The 16448-nt window shown below is 46.7% G+C and overlaps 2 protein-coding genes across 3 annotated transcripts in view; both read left to right on the top strand.

The window, feature by feature from the left end:
* The window catches only part of CHAT (choline O-acetyltransferase), an 80800-nt gene that overhangs the window by 22808 nt on the left and 41544 nt on the right, over positions 1-16448 (top strand). The gene's annotated exons all lie outside the window — the stretch shown is intronic.
* SLC18A3 (solute carrier family 18 member A3) lies at positions 1072-5322 on the top strand. Its single transcript, XM_078865614.1, has one exon. The coding sequence runs from the start codon at positions 1164-1166 to the stop codon at positions 2880-2882; it is 1719 nt and encodes a 572-aa protein (XP_078721740.1). The 5' UTR covers positions 1072-1163; the 3' UTR covers positions 2883-5322.

Below are 16448 nucleotides of genomic sequence, written 5' to 3'. Positions count from 1 at the left end.
CTGTATAGGCGGCCAGATGAGTTGAGGCTGATGCCCACATCAGAGCGAGCCAACACGGCTGATATGATCAAATTAGAATGCTTGTTTCGGCACATCTGTGATTAAATTGCGTGATCATATATAATGAATTAATTATCTCAGCCTGGTCACCAATGACTGCATAAATATTCCACCATCCTACATTTGTTTTAATTACAAAATGTGGCTTCTTCTGAGGATCCAAATTTTTGGTGAAATGTCACCCTTTACAACGCATGAAAGGAACACCGTCCAGATTTGGATTGGAGGCCCACTGAAGTGGCTTCAGAAGTAGTTCTGTAATTTCATCTTCTGGGGCCGTCCCCTGACATAATGTGATAACTCTAACGCTCACTGTGAGAGTTCTGAATGGAAATTTCGTTCATGGCCAAGTTATCCGAATTGGATTATCATTGGTGATTTTTTTTTACGAACAAAAAATCCCCAATAAAGTAAATGCTAAATATTGTAATGGTGTGTTTATGATTGTGCGGGAGAGCAAAATGTAGACAAACAAATAAGGTCTCTCTTGTCTCTTCTTCCTCCTCCTCCTCTCCCCTCTCTTCTCTCTTCCCCCTTTTCAGTCGCGAGACTATACCCACCGCCTTCGCGGGACACCCACTCACCCTCACCCACCCTTCCACGTTGCGGGGTGGACGAGACGAGAGACGAGAGACAGAGAGACCAAAGGCGAAATAAAGTCGGCTGGCTGGAAACAAAAAAAACCCGCACACAGACACGCGCGCGCGCAAAGTATTTCCGCAAACTTCATGTCCGCCTTACGTCAAAATCAACTTGTGCACAGTCTTATTTCATTCTCGACAATGTTTCTTTGAACAAAAGAAAAAGCGAATACACTTTTGCCAGGTGATTTATTTCAATAGCCTCTAAAAGAGTAACTTTTTTAACAGAATATACATTTTAGGGACTGCAAGTGCAATTAGCAGTTCTGGAGGCTACACACCGAAACGTCGCAATCGGATGTCCCTTAAGCGGTCGCAACATTTCCACCAAACCGGGACTGAGTCGCCATAACTTCGACAGAAGTACAAAGACGTGGCATCGCTTCCAATCGTAACTCTTGAGCGAAGGCGCCGTCGACCGAGCGAGGCAGCTTGCCAAAGGGGCTCTAAAGCGACAAGGGCATGGCGTGGCGAGTGGCCACGTGGGTCCGGGACACGGCGAACCGGGGCATGGGTGGGATGCAGGATCCTCGACGACAGCGCGGCCTCGTGCTCTTCATCGTGTGCGTGGCCCTGCTGCTCGACAATATGCTCTACATGGTGATCGTGCCCATCATCCCCGACTACGTCGAGGCCATCCACCGGGACACGGAGAGGGCGGCGCTTGCGCAGGAGCAGAGGGCCCATCGGAGCCAGCACCGCCACGAGGTCACGACCGCCGTCGCCGCCTACTCCGAGGAGGAGGGCGAGGGCGGTGTCTACAACTTCACCGGTGGCACGGCAACCACCGCGGCCGCCTTGGCCGCCACCGTGGCCGCCACCGCGCACGTCGCCGACGACGACGCCGACGAGGACATCCGCATCGGCATCCTCTTCGCCTCCAAGGCCATCGTGCAGCTGCTGGTGAACCCCCTGACGGGCACGTTCATCGACCGCGTCGGCTACGACCTCCCGCTGCTCATCGGCCTCTCCATCATCTTCCTCTCCACGGCCGTGTTCGCCTTCGGCGACAGCTACGCGACGCTGTTCGCGGCGCGCTCCCTGCAGGGCCTGGGGTCCGCGTTCGCCGACACGGCGGGCATCGCCATGATCGCGGACCGCTTCACGGAGGAGGCGGCGCGCAGCCGCGCGCTGGGCATCGCGCTCGCCTTCATCTCGTTCGGCAGTCTCGTGGCACCTCCCTTCGGCGGCACCCTGTACGAGTTCGTGGGCAAGCGGGTGCCCTTCATCGTGCTCGCCTGCGTGTCGCTCTTCGACGGCCTCCTGCTCATGGTGGTGGCGAAGCCCTTCTCGAGCCGCTCGCGCGAGAACCTGCCGCAGGGCACGCCGATCTACCGCCTCATGATGGACCCCTACATCGTGGTGGTGGCGGGCGCGCTCACCATGGCCAACATCCCGCTGGCGTTCCTGGAGCCCACCATCGCGTCGTGGATGAAGAAGACCATGGGCGCCAACGAGTGGCAGCGCGGCATGACGTGGCTGCCCGCCTTCTTCCCGCACGTGCTCGGCGTCTACATCACGGTGAAGCTGGCCGCCAAGTACCCGCAGCTGCAGTGGTTTTACGGCGGCCTGGGGCTCGTGATCATCGGCTCCAGCTCGTGCCTGGTGCCCGCGTGCCGGACCTTCGAGGAGCTCATCGCCCCGCTCTGCGGCATCTGCTTCGGCATCGCGCTCGTCGACACGGCGCTGCTGCCCCTCCTCGCCTTCCTCGTCGACGTGCGCTACGCGTCCGTGTACGGCAGCGTGTACGCCATCGCGGACATCTCCTACTCACTCGCCTACGCCATGGGCCCAATCGTGGCCGGGCAGATCGTCCACACCATGGGCTTCGTGCAGCTCAGCCTGGGCATGGGTCTCACCAATGTCCTCTACGCGCCGATGCTCCTGCTGCTGCGCCACGTGTGCGCGCTGCGCCCGTCCGCCTCCTTCACCGAGCGCCGGGCGCTGCTGCCCGAGGACTCGTGCAAGGAGGCTTACGACAGCTTTGCCATGGAGGAGCAGCAGCAGCAGGCGAGACAGCCGGAAGGAGGCGAGGGGCTGTCCCCACCCCGTCGCCTGGTGGACACCGAGGTCCACCTGACCGGACAAGCGCAAACGCGCACGCTGCCCTCCCCGTACCAGGCGTGGCCCGAAAACGACGACTCTTTTGGTTTCGGTGTGGCCACCAAGAGGAGCCCTTAGCGAGCGGCGAAGTTCAGCACCGAGACGAGGCCCTTGGGGGGGATGGTGGAAGATGACAAACGAGAATAAGAATAATACTAACAGGCAGCAGAGGCAGTTGTGATCAAAGTCAAAACGTCGCATTGCGGTGTACTCTTGGTTTCACGGCGCTTCGTTCAGTCACACGCGATATCAACCGTAGGACGTGTTTTTTTGGCCCACGGGCGTGCCAACATGGGACGAGTAACTGTGCCCTTTATTAAACAGGCCCTCTTGGGAAATTGACCCCATAATTTCAAAATCGTCCATACTAATTTCTTTAAAGCGGTTTTAAAATGTAGATGTGCGGTGGACTGATATACTGGAACGCATGCCGAAACCCACCCAAGCCTATGCCCCACGCTATACCCGTGTCTGTACACACGCTTCCTTTACCCCCACTCCTTGCACCAGCCCCGTAGCTGGCTAAAATAGTGCAGGTGAGTGCTCTACTTACGCAGGACGCCAACATATTCTGACCAGCACTGTGACCCTCTTCAATCTGGTATATTTAGTTGGGGCACTATACTCTATTCAACGTCACCTGGGGTCTAACCCATGGCTACAGGCCCGTCTTACATGGTCATCCCTTGACTCCACGTTGCCACCACCAGTCACGATCGTGGTAAAATTGGATCAAGGTGAGGCTGAGGCTTGTTTCTTTACTTCAGTTTTGTCTCGCCCGTCCTGATATATCTGCACCCTCGCCCACTTACCCCTGATGACCCACAAGAGTCTGAGCCAGGGGGGATGCATCTACACCCGGTAGAAATCCAGGCTACGGTGGGAGAAGATGATAATTTGCAAAGTATGCAAACGTGATGCTATTTTTTTTTACACATTTTAATATAAGAGGGTTTGCGATTGTTTTTTTTAACGTAAATTTTAATTTTACTTGTCCTGTCGATAAACCAACATGGTTGACACAAAACTCACAATTTGCAGATCGCAAACGTGAGTGACTAATGGTTGGTGTGAGATTGGCAAGTGGTGGCGTGAGATTATAGACAGGGATGAGGAGAGGTGAAGAGAAGGGGAAGGGAATGACTACGTACGATGTACGTCATGATGCATCAACTAAAATGGACACGTTGGGCTCAGAATAAGTCCATCCAATGTATCACTTATTGAAGCGAATTATTTGTAAATGAGTTACCATACGAATGAGATGGGGGGGGAATAGACCAACAAAAATTATTCTTGAATGTCAAAAAGTAGCCATCCTCAAATTGCGTGAAAATACAACATAATCTGTGCTTCCGCCGTGCGTGACAGGTCTGATTGACTCGTTCCATTGTGACCGTTTCTTAGAACAGTCCTGTTGCCTGGGGCCGGCCTGTCAAGATGTCATGGGCATTGCTTACCAACTTGTGAAAATAAGTGGGCACTAGGCTGCTCCAGCCTGGCACAGATCTGACCCCATGACAACTTAGTCGCCACGGTGGCTAGGAGATGCTAACTAGCTCACCTGGTAATACAGAAGGTCGTGGGTTCGATCCCGACTGACGCCTGTAAATTTGGAGTTTGCATGTTCTCCCCGTGGTCGCGTGGATTTTTTTCCGGGTCCTCCGGTTTTTCCCTTCACATTGAGAGTATTTGGCTGCTATAAATTTCCACATGATAAGCCACTTTGTTCAGCTTTCAACTGTCATAGTCAGGTCGCTTCTGAAAAAGAGCAATGTAGCTCAGTGGGCCTTGTAAAATAAAATAAAGATATCGTTTCGTTTAGTCATGGAAATGCATCATTGCTGCATTCTCATCCATCTCCCCAAAAACAGTGGGGGTTGTGTAGCTTCCAGTGTGCAGATGGTGCAACTGCATCGGGGTCCAGGAACCGGGCAACAAAGAGGGAAATTGAACAGGGGGCCATTTCATTCCTTGCATCAGGGCCAAATGCCAGCCACGCGATGGCACTGACCACTCCAGTTCCCCCACCCCTCCAGCTCTCACCCCCCCCCCCCCCCCCGTTCTTCGCAGCCAATTCATGAGTCAGGATTTGTGATATTGACAATGGTACATGCACCCAGTTGCCCAGAACAACGTGGCCATTCCCTGTTAATTAATGCAATTAATCTAGAGTCTATTATGCGATGGCACATGATTGCAGGTTTTGGAGCTGGGTCAATTACATGAGTTGCCCGATCATGTTCCGAGAAGCACAGCAATACTTCCCCGTTTAATGTTTGCTGTTACACTTAGTTTAGTTCATTTGATACAGGTTATAAAATCAAGGGGTTCTCACCCTTTATTATATCACCCTTCAGGAGAAAGCCCACTGAGCTAATGCTAAAAAATTAAACACAAGTCATCGCAAGACAACACAAATACTCATTCACATTACGAGGATTGCACATTGACCAGTCATATTATCTTGCAGATACAAGGGAAAATGAGCTTTGGGTGTTGATGCACTGATTATAAAACGTTAATCTTGATAAATATGCAACTTACACATTCAAACCCATCGTCATTAATGTGATCTCTTTATTTAATGTAAACTGCATTGTAAAATTATCTGGGATTCTTTTTCTCTTTGGTTCTTTCGGTAAAGTCACGTAGAAAGAAAATAAATTAAATAATAATTTACCGAAAGAACCAAAGAGTAATTCCTGCAGTCACGAAAGCTTCAAATCAAGTTAGATAATTTTTCTATTAAGCGATGGTTATCTTAATTGTATACGTAGGCTTTCACTACATATGTGATTCATAATGAGTTAATTTTGGGTGCGACGGTGTAGGTATAATTACAAATGTTTAACTTTAACTCTCCACGCCTAACGGAGCCAATTAAATCATCACCTGGGCAAATATGTTAATTAATTAGGGCTATCTGATTAAAATTGGGCACAATTTTAATCTTGTGCCTGCTAATAAGCAAAATCATCCATCACGTTTGATGTGTTTTTAGTTATGGTGCTCGGCCTGGCCCTAGCTGAGAGGGATGTTTTATCGACTCAAATAGCAGCATGATTGACACGTGGAGAAGCACTCTTTACAGAGCACGGAGGAACACCATCTCATGTTGGGTTAGATAGGATCTTTTGGAGTGACTCCAAACATCGTTCTGTTGCATCTATATTGTATGTATAGACAAATGGTATCAAGTTCTGTGTAACAATAACTTTTTATTCTTTTTTTTTCATTACGTGTTTTGCTTGCAACCCTAACCTTTATGTATGTTGAACTTTTCTCGCACCGTACGTGGCCAACCGTGCTCATCGGAGGTGCGGGGGAAGGACAACAAACTAAACACGAAAAGCAGTCTTAAAGAAATTTGTTTTCAATCTTGATTTAAAAACGCATAGCTCTGGTGGCTTTCTAATATCGGAAGGAAGAGCGTTCCAGACGGCCGCAGAAGCACATCCGAATGCGCGCGATGCAGTGACCGTCTTTGTCGGATGGCCAGCCAAAAGCCGCTGCTGCATTCCATCTTGGGTCTTGTTCCACTTAATTGGCTGCTTCGCAATTCAAACTGTTGGTGAACACAGACCAGGAAGTCGGTGACATTTCCAGTGTCCAGAGCTGAAGGTTTCAGGACACCGTAGAACTTCTTCTTGTCCATGAGTCTGTTACTTGTGGTTCCTATTATCCACAGAATGTGTCGGGTCCCGGGGAAAACTGCTATTATACCCAATGCCCTATTCCTGTTATCTTCCGCACATATTTTTTTATCATGGATAAAAGGCGTAAATTCACAGATAACCCAGTGGACCTGCGACCCTGGTCCCCGTTTCACCACGAGTAAGAGGAGCTGTACTGTAATAACGTTTTGGCTTTTATCATAATATCTCTTTGGGCTATTATACATATATAATACTCTCTGTCTTCGGCAAGGCATGGCTCTTCCAAAGCTTGTGTAAAGATGGTATACGTCTGCTGCAAGCATTTGTAAGTGCTTTAAAAACTGTTGTAAAATGTGATGTATAAATATAAAATATCAAGGAGAGAGGGTGTGATATGCACACAACCACAAATTAAAAGCATCAAATATTTTCATTAATCGCTGGAAGATAAAAACAGATGTTGAAAAGCAAAGTGTAGATCATGAATTTGGCAAAAACCCTGGTGAAGAGATTCAGTGAAGATGAACCACCTCCGTTTTGGTTTGCATGTATGGTAAACTTTGGCACTGCGCTAATCGGAGGTGCGGGAAATATTCATCCTTCTTGGATTCACTGAAATGGAAAACCTACAGGCCAGTAGATTAAATGTTTTTTTTTCCCCCATTTAGTAATCCACTACATTCCTTTTCAAACTTTTAATTTGCTGAAGCAGCTAAAAAAAACGCTTCATGTCTGTGTATAGTATACAGTATATATTATGCCATAAAATGTAAACATATCCAAAGAGGAGCTGTGGTTTGTAAATGTTCGTAATTTGCCACGAAACATTCCGCTAAGCGACATGCTGTTGCCATTATTATCAGTGATACGAGGGAGACTACGTTTTTAATAGGTCAGCTTTACTTCCACGAAGAACGTCAATTGTCCCCATGGGCTCTCGTTTTGATCACATAAAGAGTTATATAATTTAAGTATGCAAATTGGTATCAGTTTACCCTGGAAAACGAGGCTAATTGTGTGCAGATGTTAAAGGGTATTGCTTGAAAGATACAACCCCATTTCATTGTAAAACTAAGGCCAATTCAATTGGGCATATTACACTGACCTCTTAATATCTGATTGATGCAATTACTATCACTGTTTATCCCTCTAAAATATACAAATTATATTTAATTGCAAATACTTTTTTTTATTAAGACTGCTTATATATTTAAAAAGATACACGCAGTGTGAAGGGGCAGTCGCAACGTTTTGATTATTAGAACGCTAATATGTCCAAACAAATGTTAGTCCAGTTTCAGTTCGCTAATTTTCAATTAACGCTATGGAGTGGCACACGCCTGTAATTTCAGTCGATCGGAAAATGTGCTTGGCGGATCATTAAGAGATTGAGCCATTGCATCAGAGACCTACCTGCAAGGTAACAAGATGCCAGTAGCAGACAGTACAGCCAGTAGGTCTGCACTACGTCTGCAGCATTTCAGGGTTCTTCCGTTTTGCAACTTGTGGGATCTCTCCGAGAACTTCGGTGTTGTGACGCAATGCAAATCTACACGTGAGACTTGGGCCACAGATTCTCAACAACCATTGCCTGAGGCTAGGCAAAATTCTCTTGGAACAGGCATTAATAATTCACGAAGATAAGTGAGGGAAGACAATGTTTAATGATACATTACATTGGGCCTGTATGAACTTATTACGTGTCATTCTCAAAATGTGTTTGGAGCATTGCAACTTGTGGCCATGCACATCATTGCCAATTAGCATCTGAACCAGGCCCGGACTCTGCTTTTTGCATTTGAACCCAGAAAAGACAATGAATCAATCCTCGGTCGACTCACAAACACGTACCTGTGTCCAGAGCGGTACTGAGACGACACCCGATCGCTTCGAAATGTATTTTTTGGTCAGATCACGAAAAGTAAAATACGCATCATGTCGCCTCGTCTACCCAAGACAGGCGATACAATAAAGACGTCACGTGAGCAAACATGGCTATGCATTACTGCTTCTGATGGAGAGAAATCTGGTAGATACAAACTACCAAATTGTACATGTTCTGTCCTATTTAAGGCCCAAGATTGGAGGATATTTTCATAACTCTGTCAACTGCCTGATGATGCTGGTTGTAACTACCAGTGGAACGTCTGCCCCCAATTTGTAAAAACATGCTTGTGGATTGCTCTACAACACACCGATGTGCTGAAGTAGTAATTACCTGGCACGTTTTGTTCACGTGACTTCATATTAATTGGCTGTGTCGGGTGGAGGAGGGTGCACGACACGCATTTTACTTATGCGATCTGACCCAAGAATCCATTATGAACCGTAATGTTGGTTGCGAAAGCCTACGTGTCAAATGTGACAGCTGTGTTATTGACCTCAATAGCAGCCCACTGACACTACTTATCCGATGTCCACCCATGCCATATAGGAGTATCATAAGTATGCATAGAGCAATTTGATTCAGTTAACATAAAACTGATATATATATAGTTTCTCTTGCTGAGACGAATAGAAAACATGGATGTATGACCAGTTTTTATCACAAGTTAAAACATATTCTTCTAAGTGTCAAGAGTTGTTTTTTGTTGTTAATATATGGCCAGTAGTTTGGCAATATTTTAGGCAGTGTTATATGCTGTCGTGTGTTTCATTCAGCATTGTCACGATCATCATCGTGCATTTTTTTGGGGGGTGTAAAATGAGTAGCGCCACTACACGATTGAGCAATTAACAGTGGCGGTGGTTGTTGTGTTGAGAAGATGCTGGACTCCAACTGTTCACCCCTATCAGTCATAACCCAGAATTGTTCGTTATTTATATATACATTTTAACTCTGCCTACACCTGTTATACTTAAAAGACTCTTTCCCTAAACTTCAAATCTAGATTACACAGCTATCTTAAATGTTCAAGTTTCCGTTTCTTCTCAGCTACAGAAAAAAAATACATTATTTTTACTTTGCCTTATGCAAAATCTATTATATAATTGCTGAAGCAGCACCTGTTTCATTTCACGATAAGTGTACATGTGTATGACGAGGGCGTGTACATGTTGTATCATGATATTGGGAGAAGCAGCGTGGTTGTTGGCAACGCTGCGTCGTGATTATGGATCCGGCATCGAGGGTTTGATTCCCTGTCATGGTATACCGCCCGTGGCAATTAGAATCTGAACCTGACCCAGGCCTCCTCGTGGTTGACTCAGCCTAAAATTAGTACTTAGTACAGCGAGGTCAACATCAGAGCACTAGGGAGACAAAGGAGGCCAGGTGTGGTGCTGGTCTTACTGCCCCCCTTCACGTGCCGTGTTGACCTTAGTATGTGCTCGCTGTCAGCACTCGCCCCCACAGTCTATAAGGCTAAATGGGGTGGGGGGGGGGGGTCTTCGATTGTATATAAAGGAAATGTTGTGCAAGTTCATGTAACATACTATGATTGTGTGTATATATATACAATATCATATCCAGAACCTAATAAATTCATTTCAAAGAGCAATTACCCGCTGCGTTGGTGTGAGCTTTGTCGCGTTGAGCTGTAACAGCTGGCACTTCCATTGGCGTGCTTCATCCGTGGTGGAGAATGATGCAGTGGTGACGTTTAACAAATGTGCTGCGCTATGAACCAGGCCATGTATGTTGAACTTAGGTCGCACCATATGTAGCTAACCGTGCTAATCGGAAGTGCGGGGGAAGGACAACAAATTAAACACAAAAAACTGTTTTCAATAAATGAGTTTTCAATATTGATTTGAGAGTGCATAGCTTCAGTGGCTTCCGAATATCGGAAGGAATAGCGTTCCAAACGGCCACGTGGGGTTCATTCTTGGTCATAAATATAATGGGTGGGATTTGCTAAAAAAAATAAAATCGTGAAATTTTTAATTGGTTTCCGAAACAGATTCAAAGATGTTGACCTCTCGAATCAAATCTGAAGTCCATTAGCAGATTAGGTGGAACAATCTAATACAGGGTTATGAAATGGCTTTAGAGGTAGCTATAGGCCAACACAAATAAATCATACGCGGAATTGCATGGTCATGGCAATTAGTAAATTAGAGTCTAAGGGACTCAATGTAACATTTTCTTTTCATCAGATTAACTAAGGTATGTATTGGTGATGCTGTTGTATTACTCAATTTTAGGTTACAATCTCATAACCATTACCAGGTTCTGGCTTATAATGAATAATTATTATTGTACGTGGAGTTGAAGGAAATTATAGATAATGAAAACATGTATTACAAATGGGGAAATTATGAAGATGGAATATTTGGCTAATGGAAAATAGCGACAGCATATTCATATGCAGTGGATTGTGACACAAAGCCAAACATCATAGCAGAGTGCTGTTATTTTCAGGAAATCGGTAATCAGAGGACAATCACTTTACAAATATTGTTTGCAGTTAAAAAACGCACTGAAAAGTTGGTCAATATCCCAGTGGGACCCTGCTGGATAAATAAAAACACTGGAGTAAAGATAAAAAATTACAAATGTGATTCTACCCTGAGATTGAAAATGTGTTATTGTACAACCAGATATATATATGTATGTTAGAATGCATCCTGAAATGTTATCAGTTAACTTTATACAAGTTATCGGTTCTTGGTATACATTTCCATTCAACTTTTATTATTAAACGTGTCATTTAGTTTTTAAAACTGAGCCAACAAAAATGCCATTTACTCCTATAATGAGCCAAGAATGTCTGTGTGTCCCATGCGTAACGTCACTCCACGTCGGCCAGCCCCCCTCATTAATACTCATGAACAGGTGACGTCCTCTACATGGACCCCCCCTCATTAATATTAATGAGCGGGTGACGTCACTCAACATCGAACAGCCCCCCACATTAATAGTCATGAAGAGGTGACGTCTTCCAAATGGACACCCCCCCCCCATTAATAATAATCACTCCACATGGGGGGGGAGTGGCGAAGCGCCTCCTCCCCCCTCCACAGCGTCAACTTCCAACCCTCACTACAAAGGCAGAACCCTCATGTCACGCGATCTCTGTAACGCTGTTGAGACACGGAAGTAAAAAGAACGTCATGATGAACAAGGGATTATAACCTTTAAATTAAATAAGTCTGTGTCACCGCGCCCTTACAAATTGCACACGAATTGATGCAATGAATATCACGTCGTGGTCTGCTTTTCGCTTGTTTCAAATTTACTGCAATACACCCGTCCTTGGACGGGCAAAAGGCAAGTTAATTATAATTAAATAATACAATTTTAGATATTCTCATAAATCATCTCAATGATTGTTAGGTTGTTATTTATTTTTCAATAATTCCGGTCCAAAAAAGTCAAAGCATCTCTCGACTCAAATGAATAATGGGGCAGCACTCATTTCCACAAGAGGCCTTAACTCAGCGGCTTAAATTCCCAATTCTTCCGACAGGTCCTCTTTTCTCTCCAAATGACAAAAAACATTCTTGACTTTCCACGATTGACCCTTGAGGACGATTAACATGAGTGCCACTTGAGGAATGAAAAGCAAAGTTCACCCAAAACATCAGAAGGTCATCAATTGATGACCTTCTAATCGTGAGTGACTTACTTTACACACAACGCTACGCATGCCATACAATCACAGTGAAAGCATTTCCCACTCCAAAGAGTGAGTGCCAACCCAGGGAACATGGAACGTGAGGCCAGCATTGGGCCAACGTTGGGCCAAGTGATTGAAATTCCACATTCTTACGGTGGACACATTTCCTTCAAGGCAATTAGATGACATTATTTTGAGAGAGAGAAAAAAAATGGGATTAAATACAATCACATCTCAAACCAGGGAGTAATCAGTAATCAGAGACGAATTACTTATGACGGTTTAGAGGTAACGGTATCATCATTGTGGGGACAATGATGCATCGGTGTGGGAAGAGGCTCCCGGGTGTGCTCAGGAGGCCGTGATGGATCGTATCATGGCTTCGCCGCGTGTTTAATCTCCTAATGGCTCAGTGCAGGCGATTTCTAATTAAAAATCGACGCAGACAGCCATCAAGGCCAGCACACACGGGAGGGCGGGAAGGCGAGTGATGGATAGAGTAATACTACTGATGGCCATGCATCTCTTGCACGCACTTGTGTATGTGTGTGCGTGTGTACCCATATGTGTAAGCATTGCCACTGGGGAGACAAAGACGGCCGGGCGTTGTGCTGGCCACCCACCCCCTCGTGTGCCGTTCCGTCCTTCATAGGTGCTCGCGAACAGCACTTGTCCCAACAGTCTGTTAAGGCTATACGGGGGAACTTTGTCTCTGTCGTCGGCACGAAGCCGACGACCTATGTTTGAGTCCCGACCACAGCTGACATCACTGCCAATTACGTGAACCAGCACTGGGCCTCCACTAGATCGACTAAGCCTTAAAAAAGCTCCTGATGTGGTGTGCAAATATAACCAAAGGGGATACAAAGGCAGCCAAGCGTAGTGGGGGCCATACCACCCCCTTCCTGCACAGTTCCGGCCTTAATAGATGCTTACTAAGAACAGTCTAAACGGCTATTGCAGGGCTTTTTGTAATGTGTGTACACGTTTTTTGTGAGCGCATTAATGTGCGTTCATGTCTGTGTACGTGTGTGCTTTTCTGTGTACACATGAGTGCACGAGCTTTATAATTACAATCCATTCTTTTTTTTATCAACTGTCCAAACAACAATACAACTTCTACAAAGCTGTACAAGGCATAAAGGGTACACAATGCAAAAAAATATTTACGTAAAAATAGCGTGCGTATATTTGCGCGCGCGTGTGTGCAGTTGTGCGCGCATGGATAAATGTGTTTTCATCCCAAGAGGAACAAGAGACGTTCCTCATCTTTGGGGGGGTTTTTTTCGGTTAAATGTTTAAAAGCGATGTGCGCAGGGAATAGCGACGCAGTGGTCCGATCACTGCACCATTGACAATGGACCCACGATTAATTCCCAGCCACGGATGACATCGGACGTGGCCTTAGGGGTTGGATGATTGTGACGGGCTCCGAAAATGTATAAAGCTGAGGACCGCCGAATATTTGTAATAAAAGACTCAGACGCTTCTCTCTGTCCTGTGTCCTTTATTTGGGTTCGATCTCTTTTCCCTCACGGCACTCCCCTATACTCTCTGCTCTGCAGCCCCAGGCTGCCGTCGCTCACGTAGCCCAACTCCCTCCTAGCAGACCCGCTGCTGTCTCGTCGTGCAGACCCCTGCTGCCCGACTCCTCCCTTGCAGACCCGCTGCTCTCTGCAGCCTCCTCGCTGCTCCTGCTGCCCGGGGGTCGGTCACCGTTGGCCGACGGTGCCGATCCTCGTGGCTCGGGTGTGTGGCGATCTTGCCACTCTCTCTCCTCACCCTTCGCCCTGCGTGGCCTCACACTTTCCCAGTCTCCGATCACTCCCGACTGCTTCCGGTTACCCCCCTTATAGATCCTTACCCTCTCCCCCACGTGACGTAACTCCTCCCCCCATGACGTCACTTCCGGGAGGTCGTTTACGCCCGCATTACATATGGATAAGTACAGAAAACCCGACATGTGTTATTGTTCGTGGTGTAGCCAATGAATCTATCCACCGGTTAAAATAGATGCTTGCGATGTGCTTGCAGATATTCACATTCTTGGTTATTTCGGTAAAGTCACGGAAAAGGGAAATAATACGATAAAAAATAAAACAATAAAATTCTCACGACGTTTCGATTGCAACACAAGCAATCATCATCAGGTGTGAAAACCACAGCAAGAAAATGTTCTTGCTGTGGTTTTATTGTTTCATTTTTATTATTTCCCTTCTCCGTGACTTTAAATCGTGGTTACAGATGTTATGAGTTTTGGCACCCGTGTAAATTTTGTGTGCAATTCGTTCGTGTACACCACTATCATTAAAATAAAAAATGAATTCTCGAAACGAATCGCGACCCCCCACCCCCCATCCCTCCCATCGTGATATAATTTATCGAAGAGGGAAGTAACATCACAACCACCGTACAGCACATGTCGAGTATCCACTGGTAACAAAGACAAAAACCCCCACGTATAGTCTGCACAGACTGCTGGGGCAAGTGCTGTTAGCGAGCGCCTATGAAGACCGACACGGCAAACGAAGGGGTGGGTGGGCCAGCACCACGCCCGACCGCCTTTGTCTCCCCAGTGGCGATGTTTACACACCACTGCACCAGGTACTCAGTTGAGGCTGAGTCGACCTAGGGGAGGCCCAGGACCGGTTCAGATGATCGTCACCGGTATTGGCAGTAAACGGGAATAGAACCCGTGTTGCCAGGCTCAGTAGCGCAGCGTCGTAACCGCTACACTATCGCTCCCACACACACAGACACCTGCTAACACACACACCTGGTAACACACACACAACAACAACAACAACCGCCATTCGCCACTAAGTGGCGGTGACGTCACCACGACGCTTGTGCCAGGCTAAGTGCACCTTGAGGCCACGTGAAGTGTCGAACGCCCGCTGGCAGGAGGTCACGGGACAGACCCAGCAGGTACCACGGGTCGACTGACCGAGATGACCGAGATGACTGGCTGATGCACCACCTGTGCCCCCGACTGTGTCAACTTGCTGTGCTTTAGTCACCCGGCGCTCCGCTCGTTGTTGTGAGCGTCACTCCTCCGCCCTCCGTTGTTGTTGGAGGGCGACCGCCTCCAACTGCCCAGTAGCGTCCTTCACGAGCCTCCTCCACAGAGGCCGATCTTGACACCGCTGGTACCAGTCATCGGCAAGTCCACTCAGCTCCACGTCCTCCTGTACCACATCACTCCATCTCTTCTCTAGCCCGTGCCGCGCCCGTTTAGCCCCCTCGATCCGGCCGAACAAAAGCTGTTTAGGCATGCGGTGGCTGGGCATGCGGGCTACATGACCCAGCCAACGCAGCCTTGTCTGCCGGAGGAGCTCACCGATGGGACTTTGCCCAGATCTTTCAAAGATTTGTGAGCTCCTCACACAATCCAGCCTGGTTAAACCCAGGATGGATCGTAGACAGGCCAGCCTAAACTATGAACGAAACATAGCACACACACACATGGTAACACACACACCTGCACTTTTCGCTGCATTTATTCCCCTGTATTAGTAATGAGTTACGTGATTTTTTTTAAACCTGTTGAGTCTTGAGTCCGTGGTTCTTCACGTGCTCGCATTTGTGTTTTCTCTCGAGAACGGTGATTTCCTTCCAAGGAATTGACTAAAATCGCCATATAAGACCCTCCTGAAAATATGTTCGTGCTCGATCGGGGCATTCCTGGATAAATTACGCATTTTTGTTCAATTATAATTGTATTTATTATACGATTACATGAACATTTCTTGCGAATGCTCCTAATTAGGCATACGTTATCATTACTACAGTATGTTTTATTTCCATGACAAAACAAACCCACACCACGTTCTAGAAATGAGCACGCAATAATATAATTGTGCACGCTAATGGAACAATCTAAATATATCTATTATGCATAACACCATGCAGTTTAATACGCACAATACGTATCTAAATGTGCACGCTATACTAAGCTTTGGGCAGTGTAAATATGCTCAGGGGCACGGCAGCGCGATGAGTTTCATTTCAACACATTTCCTAAAAGGGGCCCAACGTTGAGTTGCGTTCGTTCCTTGATCCACGTGCTCCTCTGTCTGCCATCGTCATCCCAAGCATGCAGCCCTGCACTCAATTTTGTGCTTCTTTTCAGCGTTGTGTCCATGCTTCTGATCCACGTGTCAAAGTTGTTGAGTCAGCACTCATAATAAAGGTTGTTAGTTGGGTTAGATCGCGTTATCATAAATGTGTCGCAACCCTCCACCACCCGAAACTACCAATCAGTAAAAAAATGTGTCACGTTAACAAAACGCTAATAAGTTACTTCTTTAGCCCACCGGTGTGTTTGGGGCCGACCATAAATTACGTCACGTAGCTGGGGGGATCAAACATTTGTGACGATGTGTGACGAGGGGGGGGGGGTTGAGAAATGTGACGTCGCATCA

This window comes from Lampetra fluviatilis, chromosome 20 (genome assembly GCF_964198595.1).
Source record: "Lampetra fluviatilis chromosome 20, kcLamFluv1.1, whole genome shotgun sequence".
In the NCBI taxonomy this organism is placed as follows: Eukaryota; Metazoa; Chordata; class Hyperoartia; order Petromyzontiformes; family Petromyzontidae; genus Lampetra; species Lampetra fluviatilis.
The sequence above is the reverse complement of the archived record's forward strand: the minus strand, read 5'-3'. Positions and strand labels throughout refer to the sequence as shown.

Coding starts and splice junctions, on each gene's coding strand:
- SLC18A3 (XM_078865614.1), top strand. CDS start 1,164: ATGGCGTGGCGAGTGGCCACGTGGGTCCGGGACACGGCGAACCGGGGC.